Source organism: Carlito syrichta, unplaced genomic scaffold (assembly GCF_000164805.1).
Source record: "Carlito syrichta isolate Samal-C Ts95f unplaced genomic scaffold, Tarsius_syrichta-2.0.1 Scaffold305702, whole genome shotgun sequence".
In the NCBI taxonomy this organism is placed as follows: Eukaryota; Metazoa; Chordata; class Mammalia; order Primates; family Tarsiidae; genus Carlito; species Carlito syrichta.
In genome coordinates, this window is record NW_007249798.1 from 634,296 (window position 1) to 659,250 (window position 24,955).

The 24,955-nt window shown below is 36.2% G+C and overlaps 1 protein-coding gene across 2 annotated transcripts; it reads right to left on the reverse strand.

The window, feature by feature from the left end:
* SLC25A46 (solute carrier family 25 member 46) lies at positions 1 to 24,509 on the reverse strand. 2 transcript variants are annotated; one of them, XM_021714676.1, is made up of 8 exons: positions 24,105 to 24,509; positions 21,415 to 21,457; positions 20,106 to 20,163; positions 16,863 to 16,940; positions 14,581 to 14,681; positions 7,731 to 7,787; positions 6,481 to 6,538; positions 1 to 1,188 (listed from the first exon to the last, which is right to left on the reverse strand). In XM_021714676.1, exons 1-8 carry the CDS (start codon positions 24,385 to 24,387, stop codon positions 853 to 855), a joined length of 1,014 nt encoding a protein of 337 aa, XP_021570351.1. In that variant the 5' UTR covers positions 24,388 to 24,509; the 3' UTR covers positions 1 to 852. The 2 variants fall into 2 exon arrangements, with proteins under 2 accessions (XP_021570351.1, XP_008060617.1); XM_008062426.1 differs by having other exon boundaries at positions 1 to 1,431.
* Between the last annotated feature and the right edge of the window lie 446 nt (positions 24,510 to 24,955).

Below are 24,955 nucleotides of genomic sequence, written 5' to 3' on the forward strand. Positions count from 1 at the left end.
TTAAGTTTAAGAATAGAATGTTTTATTAAACTGGTTAATTTTTTTTTGTTTATTGTATGATGAAATGTGCTATTTTCCACTTATCCATTAAACACACAGATATATTTCTTTTAAGCGTTGTATTTTTTTCTCTAGTATTCATCTAAATAAGTTTAAATAAAAGGCAATAAGAATAATTTGTTTTTCCCTTTATGTACATCTAGTTTAGAAAATAAAACTTTAAGCAAAAACTGAAAGAAAATAAAAACTTAAGCTATTATTTAATGATGACTATACAGTAGGCAAGAGGTGCAAATTCCCAGACGAATTTTAATTGTTTCCTGTAAGACAAGTCATTCAGAAATAAAAGACATGTGAGTTTCATTTAAGTACACAATTTGTAAATGTGGAAACAGTCACCGTTGTCATGATTATTTTATATCCTCTCTTAAGAGCGGCTCTAAAAATGACGATTCACACAACTAGCTGAGCAAACCAAACTTTATAAATGCATGACAAATTTTTAAGTTGCTGGCACTGAAACACTGGGTTTAGGTATGGACAAGTATGCTGTAGCTAACTCACATCTTTTGGGTATCTTGGCTTTTGATATTACATTTTGATGTTCAAGCAGAAAATGTATGACTTCATTTTATGCAACAAGCTGGTCTAAGTGTGGAAAACTTGCAGGGATGAAGTTATATGTGTGTACATAAATGACTTTATAAAGTCAAGATAATTAGCATGAGCTTTTTCTACCAATTTCACTTTTCAACCCATTTCTTCCTCAGTATTTCACTTTTACCCCTCATAATTTCATAGCAAATTATCCAGACTATGTCTTCTGGACTACCTGGTGATGGAACCTAAATCTCATATGCTGTTTTGAAGAAGTGTAGAGTAAATAATTTTGGTAATCTGTAAAACAGCTGCATGCAGTGTGTACTGTATTATAACAGCACCAAACCCTTTATAAAAACCAAGCACTCCTTCCTCCTGCCTTATGGTATTGATACAGTCTCGCATGCCCTCATACTGTGTATTAATTGGAAGCACTTCATAGCCAAGGTCTGTATTATCAATTATTGTGCGTGTTCCTTGAATGTGAAGACGGTGCAAAACTGTTTCCAAAGGATAAAGTATAACGTCAGAACAAAGACTGGCAGCAAAGTTAGCAATAAGTTCTGGAAAATAGGCATCCAACATACTCTGCACGGGACTAGTGCTCTCAGCTAGGTGGCTATTATAAGTCTTTCTCTTTAGAATTAGTAGGACAAACTTTTGAATAACTGAGCTGATGATGTAATGAAGAACTCCATGAAGCACTGTAGGGAAGACCAAGGAAAGAAGTGGAAGAAGTCGTTTGCTATGAGGCACTCCCATGCCTATCACTCTTCCAATCCCTTCTTTAACACATTCCAAAATGCCAGTATTATCTCGAATTATTTCACTCTGAAATAAAAATGATGAAATAAGTAAGACTTAGCATTTGCTTATTTGCCACACACAAAAGAACTCTTTGTAGGCTTATTTTAAATCCTAATTTACTGACTAAAGAGGAAAAACCTAAATGGTTTGAAGACTTAAACTATTATCTAGGCATTAGATTTTTTTTTTCCAAATGCAATCTAATATAATAGCAGTGAAGTTAGGAGCTATTCTTAGTGGGGCAGGAGCCTGGGGAGAAGATGCAGATGTGGACATATCTGGTTTCCTCAGCCTCAAGAAACTCCTTAGAACTCATCTGGAAATGCGATAACTACATGATGCCTACGGAGCCAGTATAGTACTTAGAGTTCTTAACATGGGGTTATTTATATATTTGCGCTTATGTATTTTAATTTTATTTTTAGGGGATGCATGTGCAGGTTTGCTATGTGGTATATTGTGTAATGGTGAGGTTTGTACTTCTACTGAACCTGTCACTCAAATATTAAGCATGGTATCCAATAGGTAGTTTTGCAACTCTTGCTACATCCTTCCCTTCTCCCTTCAGGAGTTCCCCAGAGTTTGTTGTTCCTACCTCTATGGCCATGTGTACCCAGTGTTTAGCTTCCACTTATTAGTGAGAATATGCAGTATTTACTTTTCTGTTTCTGAGTTAATTCACTTAGAATAGTGGCCTCCAGCTGCATCCACACTGCTGTAAAAAAACATGATTTGGTTCTTTTTATGGCTATGCATATGTACCACATTTTTTTTATACAATCCACTATTAAAAGGCACCTATGCTTGTTCCATAATTTTGCTGTTGTGAATAGTGCTCGGATAAACATACAAGTGTAGGTGTCTTTCTGGTAGAATGATTTATTAAACATGGGTTTAAATCATGTCCACATCACTTACTGGTTATGTAATGACTGGTGAGTTTCTCAAAAGCATCAGCTTCCCATTCCATAAAAATGGAAACTAGTACTACCTAACTTTAATGCAGAGCTGTTGTGAATATTAAATGAAAAAAAGGCCTGGCACCCAGTAAGCACTCAACAAATGTTATTTTTATTATCATTTACAATGTCTGCCTTTTTAGAATTTTGGAGATATGAATAGGAAAGTTTATGATTACAGATTCCTGAGATACAGCCAGGCAAAAAATAATGAGCTAAAAGGCTACTTTGGCTGCAGTAATGACTTTAGAAGAGTAGAAGATAAAGTTAAAAAGGCAGCCAGGGGCCATATCATGCCTTATAGACCACCGTGCAGACTGGCTTCTAGTCAGATGGGAAATAACTGCTGGTTATATGCAGAATATGAATATAATTTTTGTTTTAAAATAATACTGACTGCTGTGCAGAGGAAGACAAGAGCAGAAGTTGATAAACCTGTCAAAAAGTTACTATAATCATCCAGTAAAGAGATGATGGTGGCTTGGACTAGGAGGTGGCAACAGAAATAAAGTGGTTCAATTGGGCCCTTATCCTAAAATCACAGTCAACAGGAATTATTGGTGGAGTCATTTGGGGTATGAAAAAGAAGGGTCAAGGATGACCCCAAATGTCGCTGTCCAGAAGAACTAGAGGAATAGCATTGCCTTTTACTAAGTTGGGAGATTGCTGAAATCGTAATTTGGTAGAGAAGACCAAGAGTTCAGAAATGTTAAGTAAATACACTCCAAGTGAAGGTTACAATCAAGATTATAAGAAAAGGTACACGAAGGAAATACAGATGGTCCTCAACTTATGATGGTTTAACTTACAATTTTTCAGCGTTATAATAGATTTAGTGGAAAGTAATTCCATTGTAAATTGAGGAGCATCTGTATTATAGATGTGGTAGTCTTCAGTAAACAGATAATATTAAAAGTATGAGACAAAATGAGCTCACCTAGACTTCTAACCCATTTCCCTATTTCTGATCCTGATTCCCTTTCCACTCCAGTCTATTTTTAACAGAACAATCAAAGAGATCCTATTAAGGAAAAAGTTAGATCACATCACTGCTTTGCTCAAACCCACCAAAGACTTTTCGATTCTCTCAAAGCAAAGGCCAAATTATAATAATGATCTACAATGTCCTATATGATCTGGCTGCCTCTTACCACTCAGGCCTCATCTCCTGCCCTCTCCCTTGCTTGGTCAGCACTTACAATATCAGCTTCCTTTCTACTTCTCAAACACATACCATGTAACATGCATGATATAATCCCACCTATGTGTACTTTTCTTCTGCGTAGAATGTTCTCTCCTTTACTATAATACTATAAAAATAAGAAAGGGATTTGCAGTAGTGGGATACTGCCGGGGTGAGGGGGGATGGGGGACACAATATCAATAAGGGTACCTGACCTCAAACCAGACGAAGTAGGGACCAAAGGAAGGCCCAGATTTTACCTGTACGATGACCACTTGTATACCTAATCCTGAATTGTACCCCACATCTTTAAAATAAATAAAAATAAATAAAAAATAAATGCACACCATTAAAAAAATAAGAATGTTCTCCCAAACACCTATGTTGTTCCTAGCCAACATACATTTACTCAAATGTCACATTCTCAGGTTTTTCCTAACCTTAAAAACAATATATTAACCACCTCTCCCTACCCATTACACATTCTATTTGCCTTTCTTGCTTTATCTTTTGCTTTCTTTAGCACTTATCACCATATCTTCCCCACAAGAATGAAAGTGCTGTGAAGGCAGAGTATTTATGTCTGTTTTGTTTCCAGCTGTATCTTCAGAGTCTACAACAGTGCCCAATACAGGTTGGCACTCAATAAATACTTGACTATTTTCCTTTAAGTCTAGCAGTTAAGGAAGATAAGCTGAAATGGTAAAGAACATTCATTAAAGCCTTGATTTAATATTGTACTAAGAAGTCTGAAATTGATCTTAGAGAATATAAGTCAATATAAATCCTTAATTAGCAAAAGAATGTAAGTACTGCAACTTAAAACACTAATCCTCTTGAGTATGTAGAATGAATTTTTAAAATGCAGCGTCTAGAACAGGACTCTTAATGAAGAAATGGACGACTAGAAAGTTCATGATGACTGATTAGTTACGATGAATAAAAATAAAAAATTTACCAAAAAAACCCCTAAAGTTTTGTGTATTTTGGGTAAAGATAACAATAGTGTCTTTAACAAAAAGGGAGAAGAGGCTCTAAAGGGAACTGATTTCAGAGGAATAAGACCAGGTTGTTCGTATAAGTTGAGTTTGAGGTGAAGATTTAATTCACATAAAGATCGGAGTTAAAAGGATTTATGTGAATAAATAAGCTCTTTCATGATAATGAGTATAGTAAAAAAACAGAGAGTCAAGGTTTGCGCCTAGGGTACAATTGAAGAGATGATACTGAAAGAAGATGTTAAAGAAAGTAGAAATCTAAGGGAAACAACAACAACAACAACAAAGTTCTAGAAAAGCAGACAAAAGAAGTTAGCAGGTAGAACCTACAGCCAGAAAAGCAAGAGGAGAATATTGGGTTAAAAAACACATATACAGAAAAACAACAAAACCCTATCATAGCCATCTGGGTACTTACATAAATAACTCATATAATTTTTATAATCAGTTATTAAAATACTATTCTAAATTCATGGATGAAAAAAATTAATAAAATTATCAAGGTCAAGAAATTTGTCTAAAGTCCCAGATCTAATTTAAGCAGAAAAATGTGATCCTGATATGGGTCTGTCTCAAACTAAAATTTATTTTCCCCCAATAAAGCATGTTGCTTGTTTTTCCTTAAATAGTTGCCTGCCTAGAAAAAAAAAATTGCCTTCCTGCTATCTTTTACTTTTTTTTTTTTTACAACAGGGATATCTCATATGAATGAAAATTCTGTAAACCCCACAGTTCCATACAAAGATTATATCATTTAACACAATGCCAAGTTCAAGGAGACAGAAAAGGGTATTTGGGTCATAAGATGTTAACTTTAGTTAACTGAAGTTAGTTCTAACAACAATAAAAATCAAAGATCAATGAGAGGACTAGAAAAGAAACTAAGGGGAAAAGTCACTGGAAGAGTAAAGGCTGATACAGTGGGGGTTTTTAGAGAGAGGGCACTCACACACATTAAAGAAAAAATATGCTAGAAGATCTGATGTTGGAAATAGAAGACAGGTGTACAAATAGTACAGTTTTAAGTGCAGGAAGAAGGCTGTAACATTTAATTCAATGTACTTGAAGCGCCACCACGTGGTTATGAATAGTGAAACAAGCATATAGAATGAAAAATGCTAGGAAGAAATTGCTTTAGCTTTGTAGGACTTATCACACCAATAGAATTGCATGCTCCCTAAAAGGGATATTTAAAAAGAATGCTGTTAGTAAATTACTGAGAGGGACACTTTCTCCATGTTAGGATGATTATCTATCACATTTATGCTCAGGTAATTATTTTTGTTTTTTGTTTTGTTTTGTTTTTTTGAGTTGGAGTCTCACTCGGTCGCCCAGACTGGAGTGCAGTGGCCGCTCCCGGCCACCGCAGCCTCGACCTGCTGGGCTCCGACGATCCTTCCGCCTCAGCCTTCCAAGTAGCCGGAATTACAGGCGCGCGCTACCAAGCCTGGCTGATTTTTTTTATTTATTGTAGAGATGAAGTCTCGCTGCCCAGGCGGGTCTCGAACCCGAGGGCTCAGGCAATTCACTCACCTCAGCCTCCCAAAGGCACGGGATTACAGGCTGAGCCACCGAGCTCAGCTGCTCAGGTAATTATTAATTTACTGTCCTATGGTACGCTATCATCATCTGAGTATATAAGGGCCTTAAAAAGTGTATAGATTCTTTGTATTCAGAGCAAGTAATAAGTTGGGCTCTGAGATATCTGAATGAAGTGTATGGGAAGGATAAAAATAATTAAGACTAGAAGAGTGACTGAAGTTTGCAATGGAAATATACAGATCAGCAGTATGTGATATATGTATAGTAGCTATGTAATTCACATTTTAAGATATTGTCTGAAAATTTTTGGTTAAACAATTAGACATACCACAATATATAGACTAACCTGAAAATATTTTTAATTAAACAATGACAATAAAAAATAGCTCACCTGCACTGTTTCAATTAGACTTGCTGAATAAAAAGGCATTGCCACCATATAAGTTAGGCTGTAGAAATTAAAGCAAATGTATTGGTAGACTGAAACAAGATGCTTATATTAATTTTCTAATACCTGCCTTAATATATCAACATAATTCTTATTCAAGCTAAAATAATATTTTTAAGGTTTTCAACTATTAATACCTGTAGTCTAAAAACATTAACTTCAGAAACCTGTAACACTGGATGCTTTATTCAACAGAGATGAAGAAAATCAAAGACTGCCGGCAAAGAAAATAGATTTTTCTTTTAACTATATAAAAGGAAGGCCCATTTATCATTCACTGTTTGGATATCTACCTACACATAGCTAATGCAGTCTATAAATCTACTGCTTAAAACTTAGGATAAAGGATCCATTCCATAGCTTGCACTTTTAGGAATATTTGCACAAGTATACCTTCCTGTTTTATCTTATTATCATATTTTTTCCCAGATTTCCCATCCAGCTGAGTTAAGCCAGTCTTCAATGGTGAGAGAAGTCCCCTTTTATTATTAAAAAACATTATACAGCTTTTGCAAAGTTGTTTCTATTACCAATATTTAGACATATATTACAACTTTGCAAGTCTGCAAAATACAATTATTTAAAATAATATCAAGGTGGGACTTACCTAACCCTTATGGGCCAGGTCCTGGCAAGTAGTAGTTTCAAGGTGAATGGATCATCACTAAGTAATAATGTGCTGGAATGTCCCATTGAGGGAGCCAGCAAGCTGGGGGATTTCCAATTCACAATCTTCAAAAAAAATTAAAAAGTGAAGAATAAAATTCTAATCTACAAAAATGGTTACTATTGTAAAATCACTAAGTGCCTTTAGGATTACATTTTAATGTCACTAAGGGTTTTGGGGTATAATCATCACCATACAAATAAATTTGTATCTTTGATTAGCAACAAAATAGTAATACTTTTCCTGGATATTTGGGTTAAATAAATTTTTAAAATTGCTAACTTCCTAAGAATACACAAAAAATTAGTCTGTAATTCCAATCTTTCGAATTAGTAAAATTTGTTTTAAGGATAATATGTATTTCAGGATTTATTCCTAAACTATCTATTACTTGTCCTTTGAGGTTCTAGTCCCACAAACATTTCACTGCTCTAATTTCCTTTGTAATATTTATTTAATACTTTTTTCAGATCTAACACTAAAAATTAATTAAAATGTCCAATAAAAAGCCATTTTTGATACTTACGATTTCAGTAGAATGTGTTCTCCTATTTGTTTAGGATTCCATTTGTGTAAAACCTCCCTAAAACATAAAAATACATTTAAATTTTTAAAAAGCCATGTTATTTAAAATATCTTGTATTAGACTAATATTCAAAAAGGTAACTTGCTTTTTTTTTTAATCTGTAGGAGAAATACAGTCTAATTTTCATTTTTTGGACACACTATAAACAATTGTGGTGGTTTATAAAGAAACTGTGTATGAGTTGATAAAAAGAGGTTGACATAGAAGGAAAATGTATGAATAACTTATTATAAATATAAACATGATAAAGAAAGAAATATAAAAATGAGAGGAAAAAAAGAAAGAATAGATAAAGGAAAAGGAAACAAAGAACAGGATAAAGACAGAAAAAGAAAAAAGGGGTCAGGCATGGTGCTCATGCCTATAATCCCAGCAATTTGGAAGGCTGGGGCAGAAATACTGTTTGAGCCCAAAAGTTCGAGACCAGCCTAGGCAGCATAGCAAGATCTCATCTCTATTTAAAAAACAAAACAAAAAAAATTATCCGGGCATGGGGGTGTGCCCCTATAGTCCCATCTACTTGGGAGGCTGAGGTGGGAAGACTGACTGAGACCAGGAGATCGAGGCTGTGGTAAGCTGTGATTGTGCCATTGTACTCCAGCCTGGGCATGAGAGTGAAACATCTACACAAAAAGAGAGAGAGAGAGAGAGAGAGAGAGAGAGAAAGAAAGGGGGGAGGGAGGAAGGGTTTACAAGGTATAAAGAATGAGAATTTAAAAACAAAATTAAGTAACTATAAAGCAGGATATCACACTACATTTTTGCCAAAATGCCTTTTCTTAGTACAATTAGATTATGACATTGATTTTATAACCATTATTATATTTTATTATCTCATTGAGCACCTACTATATGCCATGTACTATGCAAAGTACTTTGCATAAATTACTTCTAGTGCTCATAATGACATTATTACATAGATGAAGGAAGGCTTAGAGAGCGTTCTTAACTTATCCAAAGTCACACAACCAGTTAGTGTGGAACTGGGTTCTAAGCTCAGAAAAACCAGGTCTACAGCAGCCTATGACATAAAGCTGCACTGTTCACTTGAAGAGAGGCAAACTCTGACTGATGAGAGGAAAACTTCTGCGCCGAACTCTGATTAAGTTAATATTAGGATACTTATTTTGCCTGCAAAACACAGAAAATGTAGCTGAAATGATGTTCAATGGTTAAGTGAAAAATGTAAAAATAGATTAGGCCTCCCATCATACTGGCATTTACTTTATAATTATAAAACAAAATATGCTACATGCTTTGTAAACCAGCTTGGCGCAGCTATTACTCATGGCCACAGAAAGTATTACCACAGGTTATTGTGATTTTTTTTTTTTTGAGTTAGAGTCTCACTCTGTCACCCAGAGTGGAGTACAGTGGCCACTCCCAGCCACTGCAGCCTCGACCTGCTGGGCTCCGGCGATCCTTCCGCCTCAGCCTTCCAAGTAGCTGGAACTACAGGCACGTGCTACCACGCCTGGCTAATTTTTTATTTATTGTAAAGCTGAAGTCTCACCAAGTTGCCCAGGCAGGTCTCGAACCTGCGAGCTCAGGCAATTCACTCACCTCGGTCTCCCAAAGTGCTGGGAGTACAGGCTGAGCCACCAAGCCCGGCCTATTGTGATTTTTTAAGAATAAAACTGTCATACACACTATGGACAGATGGGTCTGTGACCTATGTTTCTATAAGGACTACATCATTTCCCCTTTAATTACTAATGCCAATTCTTAAGATTATTAAGATAAAAGAAGAGAAAAGGAGCCTTAGAAACAAGTATTAACAACAATGCTTTTTACTTCCTTTTATCTGTTCTCTCCTACTTTATCAAATGGGTAAAATGTATTGCTACAACTCTAGGAATTTAAATTGGCATATTTAAATGTTTTAGTAAAGAAGGTAAGTGTAAAAACATGTGATTAAACCTTGCTATAGTTCATTATCAAATGACAAACATGCATATTTAAATTAACTATTTTCAGCCAAAAAATGCTCTTGCAAATGAACAACAATATTAAGAAAACCGCTTTTCTTAAAACAAGTCTAGTTTTCCATTTAACAGATAAAAATACATACTCATATACATAATCAATACACAAAAGCAATAAAATTTTTAAATGTCTCTGTATTTCAGTAGTCCTTAATTTTCAGATGGTCAAATAGCCTTCCTCTTAAAAAAAAATTATTTCCTCAACCTAAGTCCAGTCACTCATCTCTCAGTTACCTCTCTTCACCTCTCATCAGAGCCAGTTTTCTAAACTTGCTATTTCCATGTCTTTATTTTCCATTCACTTCTGAACCAACCCCAAATTGGCTTCTACCCCATCATCCAGCTCTTACCAAGGTCCCCAATAACCTCCATGCCACTACCCAATGGGCATTTTAAAGTCTATAACTTACTTGACATTCCAGCAGCCATGAGATGCTCATGTTCCTCTCTTCTTCTTGAAATACTCTTATCCCTCGTATTCCACTAGCCCATACGCTTTTGTTTTTTATCCTTCCTTCTGGTGTCTCCTTCTGACTTCTTTATAGAATTATCTTTCTTAACCCAGCCACCTTGGCTGGATTTCCTAAAGCCCTCTTTATGTCTTACTCTATATGGTGTTACTGCTTTCTTATGCACTGTCATCCAAGTTTATGGCTTTAAAATCTCCCAAATTAATTTCCCTTCAGTTAAGACTTCTCCTTTATATGCCAGCTTCACATAATTTGCTTACAGACTACCAGGATATGATAAAGGAATTGAAAATAAGCTTGCCCAAAAATCAAACCTAAAATCTTTCTTTTTTGCCTAAATTCTTTTAGTGTTCCCTACTCAGGAGCTGTTAATCAGAAAAAGAAAAAAAAATTGACTGTATTTGACAAAAATCCCACTGTGTTTAATGTGTTTAAAGTAATAAGCAAATTCAGAGAAATGTTGGAAAAAAACTGCAAGATGTTTACATTGGTACAACCAGAAATGTGCAATGAGTCAAAACTAAGTTGGAGTTTAACCAAATGGGTTTTGTGAAAGGCTGAACCACACAGATAGCCTTGGTTATAGGAATTCCTACTCTATGTTAATAATGTGAGGAAGTCACATGTGAATAAAGTAAAGGGTGCTTTGGGCTAGAACCACACCTGGTCAAACTTACTTCAACTGGGGGAAGGTTAGAGAGAGAGGATTGGGTATGGTTTGGCAATAGATAAAGAAAGAGATCACAAACACTGATTCTGGGTGACATACATTTTCTTAAAAAGTAAAATTACTGAGGAACTATAAGTTTGATGACTTAATGGATACTATATAGTTCTGCTGTTTTTCTCTCTGATTTGATCAAAAACATTATTTAAAAACTAAATATTGGTGAATCTATACTGTTGCCCTGTTACCTTACAAATTATTATGCAATTAACAAATTCCAGGCTAGGGGAACTCAGAGTCCATCCTCCTCGTGTGGTAGTTTATGTGAATTGCTCTAAGTTAATACTTTGTGGTCTTGTTTGCTAAAACTCTGCTTTCTCCCAAGAAAGGTCAAACTTCTCCAAAAAAAGAAAAAATAATTTTTAAAAAAGATATTCACACTGTACTTCAAAAAAATGGCTTTATTTGACATCTAGTTATACAAACCAATATCTTTGAAGTCAGCCTCAATACTGCCTTTTCTTTCATCTACCATTCCCAATCCATCACCAAATTCTATCAATTTTACCTAAGTATATTTCAAAACTGTCCCCTTACTTCTGTCTCAAAAGATACCACCCTGATCCTAGTGACTATTATTTCTCACCTTGATTATTGTTATTACTTACTAAGATGTCTCCTTTTATTCTCTTTGGTTCTCATGCAATCTTTTCAACTAGTTACAATGATTCTTTGAAAACATAAATCTGATGTCAATGACCTTGCTGAAAACTTTCAATATCCTTAAAATGGCCTACAAGACTACACATAGTCTGGTTCCCATCTACTTGTTCAGCCATTCTCCATCTTGCCCTCTAACTTCCAGCCATATGAGCCTTCTCTCAGTTACTGAGTTCTCCATGCTCCTCCCCTCTCTCTGCCACCGCATTTTTCTACAAACTGGTCTGTGCCTTCTATTCACCACACAGATCTAGCTTAAGTGTCATGTTACCAGGGATCTGTTCCTAACCATTTAATACTCTCACAGAACTATATTCTTTTCCTTCAGAAAACAAATTCCAGTTTGCAATTATTTATTTGTTAATTTATTCACTAACTGAATTATTTTACTTTATAATGTCCTTATACTAGATTCTGAGCTTCCTGACATGATTCGCTTCTTTTCCTCACTGTAAATCTGATTTCTAGCATAGGAACTGGTAGGTCCTGTGTAGCAGGTGTTCAGGATATGTTAGTTAAGTAAATAAATGAATTAATGAGTGGGATTTATTATCAAAATTATCCAAGTGAAAGTAGAAAAGTACAATAAAGAATTATCATGTGTGTCTTCTTTAGTAAGATTTGAAATGACTACAAAAAAATACATTCCCAGGCAACTGACAGGTCTGTATGTCTACTTATTAAGGAAGATAATAACATTTTATAAATCTATGCCTTCCCATTCCTATTTATCTTTTTCTTCTCTTTGACCTGAAGTTAACATTACTCCTTCATCTTTGTTTTAGACAGACATTACTTGACTAAGGTCCCAGAAATAAAAAGTGAGGTAGCCAGGACCTGAATCAATAATGTACCAATTAGGACAGTTGACCTTCCATATCCATGAGTTCAACCAACTGGGGATCAAAAGTAATTTTAAAAAATACATGGCTGAATTTGTACTGAACATATATAGTTTTTTTCCTTGACATTTTTCCCTAACAATGCAGTATAACAACTATTTACATGGTCTTTGATATTAAAGCAGGGGTCCCCAACCCCCAAGCCATGAACTGGTACCCATATGGGTTCATGGTCTGTCAGGAATGGGGCTTCACAGCAGAAGGTGAGCAGAGGGTGAGTGTGTGAAGCTTCATCTGTATTTAGAGCCACTCCCCATGGCTAGTATTACCACCTGAGCTCCACTGCCTGTCAGATCAGTGGCAGCATTAGATTCTCACAGGAGCGAGAACCCTGTTTTGAACTGCTCCTTAAGGGTTCTAGGCTGCATGCTCCTTATAATAATTTAGTGCCTGATGATCTGAGGTGGAGCTGAGGCGGTGATGCTAGTGCTGGGGTGGCTGCAAATACAGATTAACATTAGCAGTGAGGTTCGACTGCACAGAGACCATAATAAATCAATTTCTTGCAGATTCATAACAAAACCTATCAGTGAATTGATGTACTTCAATTGTACAGCTGCATCTGGTGGCAGGCTTTAAGTCAGAATCCAACACTTTTCTTAGTCCACACATGGCCTGCCCATTATTTTATTTACCACCTCTGTCCACTCCTTTTTTTATGGTGAGTTGTACACTTATTTCAATTTTTTCTGAGGGAATCTCTAAGTACCTCCCTAAACTGCCTCTCCCACGACAAACACACACACAAGTATGAGCATGGTACACATGTGTGCACACACTAGTTGTCTAGGGTTCTGTCCTTGGTCCACTTTATATTATTAATCCACATTTTCTCCTTAGGTGACTTCATCCACTCTAATGCTTCAATTATTACTTTTATAACAACACTCAAAGCTACACCTCTGCTCCCACTTTTCTCTAACCTCCATTTCAATTTTCCTCTAAGACTCTGATCCATGGCTCCAATTATCTATTAGACATGTCCTTCTAGATATCCTACAAGAATCTCAAACTTCATTTACTGAAAGTTAAATTTCTTATCTTCACCCCCACTCCAATTTATTCTTTTTCATGAACTCTCCATCTTGGTTAACATTTTCCAATCCAGAAATCTCAGTCACTGCTGACAACATCTCATAACCCCTAAATCCTAAGCCAACACAAATGATCATCAATTATATTTCAAAAATCCCTATTCAGCTCATCCTTTTCTGTCTGATTGTTTCATAGTTCAAAACTTTTTCAGTCTGGTCTATATTACTACAATAGCTCTCCACAAGTCTGCCTATACCAATCCCTTTTTTTTAATACTGCCACTTGAGTATATCCCTGATCAGAACATCTATATGTTAAAAAAAAAGAAGAAGCAAAAAAGAAACTTTAGATTCCTGACTCCACAGAGAATAAAATCCTTCCAAGACACAATCATACTTTACTACCTTAGCTACTTTTATGATTCTACTTCATACATACCCAATATTTCAACTACAAAACACTTCCACTTCTTTTTTATTACCTAGACCATCCAATTCCTTAACATTGAGCATCCTGTCACCTCTCCTTGGAAAAACTGCTTTCTCTGTCAGGTCAACTCTTATTCATAATTCAAGATCTAGCTCAGATTTCAGCTATTTATTTATTTTATTAATCCCTGCCAATGACTCCAAGTAAAGTGTCCCTTGGACTCTGAAAAGTTTTTGTTTAATTACAGCACAAATCACACAATGTACTGTATCTTTCTCACATGTCTCTCACCAAACTGGATACTTAAAGAACAGGAATTGCTGAAGTATCCCCATTTGTTCCTTAGTTGGCAATTGCCAGCACATAGCATTAGGAGCGAAAAGATATATCTCAATAGATACTAGATCAGGAAGTATTTTCTTTATCACACACTAATTCAATAAGATGTAATTAGCTAATTTTATTTTGTTTCTTCTTTTAGCTACTTCAGATAACCTTTTAGATTCAAGGTATTTTTAGAAACTATCATATTTTATTAAAATGTCATATAAAACTTATACAGAAGAAATGCCAAAAAGGTACCTTGGCAAAGGTGTGAATTCACTAATTATGCCTTCTGCTCCAAGTGTGATTCCCTGGACAATAAATGTACTTCCCATTCCTTTCCATAGGGCTCTTGGTCCCTAAAATGAACAAAATTTATTGTTATTTCTGTTAACACCAAAATATGAAATACAAAAGAAAGTCTAAGTAAAACTTGATACTGAATGTTTACTGATATTTTCCAATAAAGCATTATTCTAATAGAAATCTTAGTAGAGAACTACAATTGAATTGTTTTAAAGAAAAGTCTTAAAGTGTGTTAGGTGGCCTATGTTTAGGCCAAAAAATTACCATTAATTAAAGTCCCTAATGATTAACTAGTTATTAATAGCCCTAATATCTATACACTCAACTCTCTACTAGTCCTGTCCTTTAGAGGAACATTTATATATCTACAGGTTAACTCAACCATATCACTCACACCACACCTATTATTTCCTTTCCCACTGTACTTCCTATCAACCTTGTTAGCAGCTTCATCATCTCAGTGTTAAAAACACATATGCAGATAATGCCTTCCTCTCACTCCTCCATTCTACTCAGTCACCAAGTTCTATAAATTCACTCATTTAGATCTTGTGAATCCATGCTCTTTCTCCATCTTTATGCTATTACTTTACATCAACTTGACATTAAAAGTTTCACTGTCTCTAGTCTTGCCTCTTTCCACGATACTATCGTGATACTCTTATTATTTATCTAAATTATTTATAAATAGCATATTGACATGGTACAAATAAAAAGAACCAATAGGGTATCAGGAGAAAAATTTGTCTTTTTCATTCCAGTACCCTAGCAGCAGTTTCTTATTTATCCTTCACAGACTGTCCACACATATACAAGTATACCTCTGTGTATATGTACAGTTACAGAAATGTTTTTGTTTTATTCATTTTTAAAAGGTAGCATTATCTTGAAATATAAAAAAATCCTAGAGATTGGCCCATACCAGTACACACAGAACTGTCTTAATTGTAAAGGCCACACAGTGTTTCACAATATAAACATACCATAATTATTTTACTGGTACCCTACTGATGAACATTTAATCATTTCTAATCTCATTATTACACGCAATGCCACAACGACAACCTTGTATATACATTTTTGCATATATATGTACACACACACACACACACACACACACACACACACACACACACACACACACCTATGTGGGATAAGTTCCTAGAAGCAAAATTTGTAAGTAAAGAAATGTATATTGTAAATTTTAAGAAATTTGTGAAACAACCTGTTTGTTTAAGATACTTTGGTCACTGCTAAAACATCTTCAATGTATTCTTATAGCTTTTAAAATCAACAGTATAGTTCTTAGAAAGTACTTTATAATCTGGATCTTTCTCTTACTTTTCAATCCCTCCTCCAAGCTCCCATGGTACTATACTAAATCCATTCCCAAGCATTATAATCTCTCTCTGTATCTTCTGTCTTTGCATATCTACTTAGAAAACCTTTTCTCTAACCACATCATAAAGAGGTAGAATTCTTGACAATAAGAATACAACTCAGGTGTCTCTTTTCGCAAAGTTTTTCCTAGCCATAACCTGAGTCCAGTCCTAGTTTTGATAAGATATCTTTCTTCTGTACTCTGACAGCATTTTATACATCTAACGTTGCATTTATCTTGCTGCACCACGATCTTCTGTTTAAATTTTGGTCTCTATGACTAGACATCTAAATATCTCTTGATAGCAGGGAGATTCTCTTACCCATTAATGTGGTCTTACAATTTAGCACAGTTCTTGGTAGTTTGCTAAATTAATTAAGAAAAGTCAGGCTCGGTGGCTCAGCCTGTAATCCCGTGCCTTTGGGAGGCTGAGGTGAGTGGATTGCCTGAGCCCGCAGGTTTGAGACCCACCTGGGCAGGCGAGACCTCATCTCTACAATAAATCAAAAAATTAGCCGGGCATGGTAGCGCACGCCTGTAATTCCGGCTACTCCGAAGGCTGAGGCGGAAGGATCGCTGGAGCCCAGCAGGTCAAGGCTGTGGTGGCCGGGAGTGGCAACTGCACTCCAGTCTGGGCAACAGAGTGAGACTCCAACTCAAAAAAAAAAAAAAAAATTAATTAAGAAAAATTTGGGGAGAGTCTAAAAGATATCATTATGCTACCTTAGTTTTACTACAACAGTTAATATACTTTTATTAACCAAGTTAAAAATAATGATTCTTGCTTTAATGATTATTAAGCCCAAATGACATTCATATATACCTTTAACAGAATCCATACACTAATTCTCACCTGAGTTTTGTTGAAACTGTACATAATATTGATGACTGTAAACGGAGTGAGATGATAATGCCGAGCATGATAATTAACCTATGAAAAAGATATTTCATGATTATTTTGTTAATGTTTGTCAAGAAATAGCAAGACCATGAAAATATACAGTGAAATTACAGCATAAATAAAAGTCAAATTCTAAGTCAACATAAATTACACATAAGCAAAATTACTCTGGAACATGCTTTAAATAATCTATTAAAGGTATAGACTATGTAGTTATATAAATATAATCTGAAGACCAGTTCATCATACATATAGTAATATAGACTATAATAAAGAAGGTCTTGTGGTTTGATATTTATGTTGCCTTAAGCAATTAAATTACATTTTCCTACTCACACTTATTTTAGGCAAATATTTTTCAAGCTACTGGCTGTAATCAATTGGTAAATTATGAAGGGGAATGAAAAACAATATTTATTATGTGAAATAAAAAAGAAAACAGAATGCATCACACATTCTATCTATATTATTTTATTAAATATTTTAAAATAATGTATTTGTTGTGTATATGTATGTATACACTGCATCACAATATGATATTATCACAATGTAAAACATATATCTGAAATATACTGTTCTGAGGCATATATAATGTAAATGCTATCTAAATTATTTCTCTATACATACTTAATTTTCTTTTATTTAAGTATAATTTCCATTGTATTTCTTTCCATAGGATAGCTGTTCTTCAGTCCCTAAGGATTCAGCTTTGTACACGGGCTTTGGAGGAGGTTGTGGGGCAACACCCACAGGTCTAAATCAGGGTGAGGGTTTGGTCCTTGGAAACTTCACGAGACTAATTCCTGACCACCTTGCTGTAAACAGCACAACTCACACAGTAATGCAACATCACATTCAACTTGGGAAGCACATAAGTGCTGAGGATACTCGCTTCAGAAATGTCCCTAACAGCTGCGGCCTCCACCATGTTTCAAATGATGAATTTCTTAATAGTTTTATCCTTGGGCAGGCATTGGCCCCAGTTCATGCAGCATGCAGCGAATGGGCTGCACAAGGCTGCAGCCCTTTTTGGCACGACCACTTTTCTTCTTTTGTCATCGTGGAAGCAAGGACCGGAAACCCATACTTAATTTTCAATGCTATTATGCATGAGCAGATTAATTTGTAATGCTCTGTATTGTTTTGAACTCCAACAGTAAACAAATATGGGAAAAATTACTTTGCAAGAAGTTAAGCTATATTATAGAATCTGCCACAGTGTGGTCCACTAATCCCTAAGGGCCCATTACCCTTTCAGGGGATTGACAAATTCAAATTATTTTCTTAATGATACTAAAGTATCATTTGCCTTTTTCATTGTGTTCACATTTTCAATAATGGTGTAAAAGCAATGGTGGGTAAAACTGCTAGTTCTTCAGCACAAATTAATGTAGTAGCATCGGACTATATTTTTTGCACTTATTGTATGTTTCACTACACTAACAGGAAGGAAAAAGCAACTTTCAAATAAGAATATCCTTGATAAAGCAATAAAAAACATTAATTTTATGAAATCTTGACCCCTGAGTACACATCTTCTTTCTAATTAATAGTCTGTGTGTGGCATAAGGAAGTAAGATGGTTATCATGAGGAAATCACGTGTATGCTGGAACTGAAAGCTGAACTAGCCACTTTTTTCATGGAACATCATTTTTGCTTGAACAATACACTAACAGGTTATAGTTATTCACACTTGGAACAGATATATTCTTGAAAATGAACAAAGTAGGACTGTTGGTTTTATAAAAAATTAACAGTATTTATTGTCAGTGATAAACTTGAATTTTCAAGTAAAAATCAGAATTTTGGAAAATTAATTAATTAATTTTGGAAAATTTATATTCACCATCAAGAGCTTTAATATTTAAAGGCTTTTCTAGTAGAATCAGTAGGTTTTTTTTTTTTGAGTTGGAGTCTCACTCTGTCGCCCATACTGGAGTGCAGTGGCCGCTCCCAGCCACCGCAGCCTCGACCTTCTAGGCTCCGGCGATCCTTCCGCCTCAGCCTTCCAAGTAGCCGGAATTACAGGCATGTGCTACCACGCCCGGCTGATTTTTTGATTTATTGTAGAGATGAGGTCTCGCTGCCCAGGCAGGTCTCAAACCCGCAGGCTCAGGAATATTTTTAATCAAGATAATTTTTGGTATTTTATAATCAAGTGTCTTAACATCTACATAGTCCATATAACTCAGTGAATCAGTAGTTTTCAAATAACCAATGCACAATGTTACAGAATCATGCATGGACAAAAATATATATTCAAGATGTGACACAGATCAATGGATTTTGTATATAACAAACTATAAAAAGTTTATTAATGCAATTTCAGATTTCACCTGGCAAATAACCTTTAAAAAACTACCACTTAGCCGGGCTTGGTGGCTCAGCCTGTAATCCCGCACCTTTGGGAGGCTGAGGTGAGTGGACTGCCTGAGCCGGCGGGTTCAAGACCCGCCTGGGCAGCGAGACCTCATCACCACAATAAATCAAAAAATCAGCCGGGCGTAGGAGCGCATGCCTATAATTCCGGCTACTTGGAAGGCCAAGGCGGAAGGTTCGCCGGAGCCCAGCAGGTCGAGGCTGCGGTGGCCAGGAGCGGCCATTGCACTCCAGTCTGGGTGACAGAGTGAGACTCCAACTCAAAGAAACAACAAAGAAACAAAAAAAAACCCCTACCACTTAGTAAATTTTGGTGCAATTTTAAAGAATACCCACAATTATCTGAAAAGAAAAAAAAAAAAACTCCACTGCAAGGCTGGACTTTCTTGCTTCTTTCAACAAAAATGTATTACGACTGACTAACTACAGAAACAGATATATAGAATCTGGCTGCCTCTATTATGCCCCACATTATAGACAATTGCAAAAACAAAATTGTTATTCTTCATAAAAATGTTATCTTATTATCTAATAGGTTTATATTTTAATGAATGACATAAGCAGATACATTAAAATTTTCTCAATTTTATTTTCTGAAATGGTAATTATCAGCAGATATGACCCACATAAACCAAAGCTATTTGGGATCATCAATAATTTTTAAGACTTTAAAGAGGTTTTGAGACCAAACAGTTTGGGAACTGATAAATGAAAGATTTTGGAACACTTGGCAGTTCCATGTCATTTATCTGAGTTCTGCACTTCTCCTAAGGACTAGGATTATTGTTTTAGAGGGTGACAGAAATTACATTTACCTGACATTGACGGCGTAGAACAATGCAAGGATGGGCCAGTACATTTTCTGTAAAGAGACTATATAAAAATAATTTATGATATATGTGCCTATAATAGAGACAGATTTAAGTTACAACATATATGTACCTCAAGCTATTCTTGCCTGAAGAATCATGCATTATTTTATATTCTCCAATTTTTAAAAGAAATTAAATCATATAGATTTTTAAAAAATATCTAGACATGATTGCAAATGATTCTACCAATAACAAAATTCAATATGAGGATAATAAAAACCAGATCTGCAAACTGGCAAATGAGGTTGATTTTTCTATGTTTAATGTGGGAAAGGACACAATTAAATGGCATCATTAAATGTCATTTAATTCCTATCTCTTTCAGAAAACGACCTTTGAACAAAGTTGCTATCAGCAGAGTCATTTGTTCTTCATGATCCTCATTCTAAAGATTTTGATTTTGATGTACTTTGCACTTAAGTTATATGATTTTTAATGACCATGTTAACTATTATTTTATGTATCAGATATTTCTTTTGAGACTATGCCCTACAAAGTAATTACAGCTGTGGGTTTAAGCTCTAAGAGTGACATGACATACATGCATGCATACACAATCACATATAATAATATTCTATCAAATGAACAAAAGTTTTGTGTATAAACACTGAGGCTAAAAAAATTAACTGCCGCAGAATGAAAAACACAGATTTTATTTATACTGACATTAACATTCTCAGGTGTAACTAAGCAAATAAAGAATTTTTTCTTGGCTAAAATGTTTAAAATGGTGATGGTTATTTAGGCATGAAATGTAAGCCTTGTGCAATATCAGTGTTTTCCCTAAAGATCACAATAACCATAACTAAAATCTTCTCTCAAACAAAATGATTATTAGAAATTAAAAATATTTTAATGCTGATCACCAAACACTGATTATAGGCAAAATCTAAACTCTATGTGCTAAATATCTTGTTAATATTCAAATATTTAGAGAGAAGGCTCACTGTACAATTACTTTTTTTGAGAGGGAGACTGCATTTTATTTTATTCTTTAGATAGACCCATGAAAGTTGTTATAATATTCATTACAAAATTACTTTGTGTTTATAAAACTGAATGACGAGGCTCTACTCTTACTGGGGGAAAAAAATCAAGTATTAGATTTTAAATAATGTCATTTTCCCCACAAAATATTATCTAATATTTAATTCTGTACCGCAAAGAAACAACCCAAAGGAAGCAATACTAATCATATTATGAATTAAAGAAAAAACTCTGAAACTTAAAAAGTCTTTAGATAAAACATTACCTTGCAAGTCCAATACCAAATCCAGCAAATCTATTCAACTGTTCTAAAATAAAAGGAATAAGATTACTCATAACCAATATTTAGGTTTACTGTAAAAACAAAAAACAAAATCTCCTTTTATTAACATGCTGTTCATTTAAACATCAAAGTCAAATTCTGATAGGGGCCAGGGAGATTATTTAAATGAATGAAGTATTCTGCTGGGGTTTGTGGTGAGCTGCAAGGTGTAGACATTTTTTTTTTTTTTTTGAGTTGGAGTCTCACTCTGTCACCCAGACTGGAGTGCAGTGGCACGCTCCCGGCCAACGCTGCCTCGACCTGCCAGGCTCCGGTGATCCTTCTGCCTCAGTCTTCCAAGTAGACGGAACTACAAGCGCGTGCCACCACGCCCAGCTAATATTTGATTTACTGTAGTGATGAGGTCGCACCAAGTTGCCCAGGTGGGTCTCAAACCCGCGGGTTCAGGCAATTCACTCGCCTCAGCTTCCCAAAGTGCTGGGATTACAGGCTGAGCCACCGAACCCGGACAGGTGTAGACATTTTAAACTGTTCTTTAGCTCCAATTTTGTTGCTACATGGGACAGTGAGACTGAAGATTCTAAATTGTAATTTTTCAAAAAGATATTCTAATTTTTATGCAAAATCATCCAGTTTTAAGTATTGGCCCACTACTTCACAAAGTGTTAAAATATCATAGGGGCCAAATCAAACAAGTATGTGGATAGAACCTAAGAGTTACCATTTTTCAACTTCTGATTGCAATCAAATAAAAAATTTTACTATGAATGGTCACAACTGATACTTCTACCTACAACTTTATGTCCCAGGGTGTAAAACTAGTTATTCACTGTTATTGATGAAGAGCACCTGGTTAAACAAACAGCTGCAAGTAAAGTACTTCTAAATTATTAATTAACCTAAATTGGTAAATACAGCACTTTTCCCCTATCTTCTCAAGTTGTAAATAGTTTGAGAATAACTTAAATTAATTGGCATCGTGTATTTACCCAATAAACTATGCCAATTAATATATGCTACTACTGATGGCATTTCTGTAGTGTTATTAGAAAAGTTCAACATTGGAAACATGCCTATGCATACATCAAAAGAGAAAAAGAGTTTTTCTCCTTGACTAAAGAACCCAAAGTCATAATGGTGAACAATTAAGACCCCAGGGACTAAGTATTAAATTTTAACTATACTACAATATTCACAAGGGACAATTCTCTTTCTCTCCTATGCTTTTTCAGATGAAGCAATTGCCTTCAGTACTGCCTTTCAGTCAGAAAAAGTCTATGTAAGATATTCCTGGTGAAACTGTTTGTTTCAACCTTGAAAAATGTACAACCTAGATGGAAAGTCTATTTTACCCCATTAAGGTACTTTCTTCCTTTCAGATTTTACCCTTTTTGAGTATATGGATCATCCCCAAATACTAACAGAAAACGACGCTATAATTTTCTGGAAGGTGTTAGGAAGGTTTACGGTTATTAACTAAGTCAGTCCCTCAAGTGTCTATCCTTGTTACAAAGTTACATTTACCCACCTGTTAAAGATGCAAAATAAACCCTTGGTTTTGTTAATGAGCTCCTCCTCACTGTAACCATCAAAGCATATCTTATGAAAAAATAAAAATATAAACTTTACTGCCTAAGAAGGTAGTAATTGTATATACGTTTTGAATTATTTAATTTATAACATAAAAGTTTTCCAGAATTCTTCTGGACCAGTAACACACAACAGAAAGAAAACTAGATAAGAAACAAAAAGCCAATAATATGACACTGGATAAGTCATCTAACCTTCTTCACATCCTCATTTCTTCTTTAGATATTCATTAAAGTCTGTTTCTCCCAATTAACTCAAATAAATATTATTTTAATTCCAAGTCAAAATCGAGGAAATGAGAATAAAGCTAATTTCTACAATAAATTTAATGTTTAATTATATAATCAATTTCTTATTCTAACAATTTCAGAATGGAAAGAGGCAGCCATTATTTACATTTTATGAGTAAAAAGGATGTTGAAAATATCTAGATCATGCAGTGTTGAAATTAAAACAGGTCTTCTGACATAAAGGCTAATTTTATCTTGATTCCAAAGTCCTATCTAGATTAGCGATCTACAAAATAGATACAACTGTGATTTAAAAGAAAAAGACATACATTTTTATATATTTATATATCCCGACTGTGTCCCATACTGTATTCTTCTACACATGTTAAAGATGAGAAAACTGAGGGCTCACAGAGGCTACAAAAGCCTATAAGCTTATGAATGGCAGAGCCAAGTTTGAACCCAAATCCGCCTAGGCGGAACAGGCTTTCTCTTTCACAAAGCTACGAGTACATTAACTCATTAATTAAATCGAGAAAATACACTTGCCAACGTGAATCAAATAACAAATAATCCTATCCCCTTTCTTCACTCAGGCCAAACCCCCCTAAAAATTCCTACGATGGCACCCCATGGCTAAAGCAGATGTCTTTTCTGGAGGTGATCCAGGGTGAGGAAGAGGGAGGAAGTACGCTTCAGAGGCAGAGGACGAAAGGAGGGCAGAGGGTGTGGCGCGCGATAGGCGCAGAAGGGGCCGGAGGCGGTACCCCTTGCGCAGCTTCCGGGGTCTGCAGGCCGCGAGCCCTGGCTCCGTCACCCACCCATCCCTGCTTCGGTCCCCACAGCCCTCACCACTGCTCTGCCCCTGCACGCCGCCGCCGCCGCCGCCGGAAAATGGTTCCTCCGCGGGGCCTTCGTACGGGGTGGAGGCAGAGGGCACGCCGTAGGGCGGGCTCTTCTCGCCCCAGTGCAGGTTTCGGCTGCCGGGAATGTCTGGGGGAGTCGTCACCCAGTGGCCCAGGTCCGACCCAGAGCTGAAGGACCTTGCAGGGAAGGTGCCGCCAAAGCCCTGGTCGTCCCGGGCACCACCCCGGTAGCCCAATCCATCAAATCCGTCCGGCCGCCGCGGATGCATGGCAGCCAGGCCAGGACGCCGCAAGCCCACCCGGAGCCCACCACCACCCGGGCCACGGCGACTTAGGACTGCACAGCTTCCCCTCTTTGGACGCCGCCGCTTCTGGGGGAATTCTGACAACCGGAAGTCACGGTGCAAACCCGGAAGTTCTGGGGGCACGTGATCACAGGTTCTTCCGGCGACCGTCGTGGGCTCGGTTGCTAGGGAAACGCGGCGGTACCTTAGAGCCCAAGTTTCCAACTTTGTGGTGGTCAGAGGGAAGGTGTGGTGGCTGTGGGGTTAATGAAGCACAGTACCAAAGAGTTTCCAAAAAGAAGTTGGTGTAAGAATATGTTCTGAATAGGAGAAGGTCAGATAAAGATGTTTCTTAGAAGGAGTTGCTGGCGGCCAGAAATAACCGCCTCTCCAGATCTAAGTGTTTCTTTTCTCACTGGGCTGGTGCCTCCCTTGCTGGGAGGGCACCAGTAGGGGTGAGAGTTGTGGGTGTTGGTGACGTTCCATCTAGCTTTGTCACTGGCACTTCGGGTTTTGGATAAAACCCACTGAGAGATCTGGATCCCCCCACCCC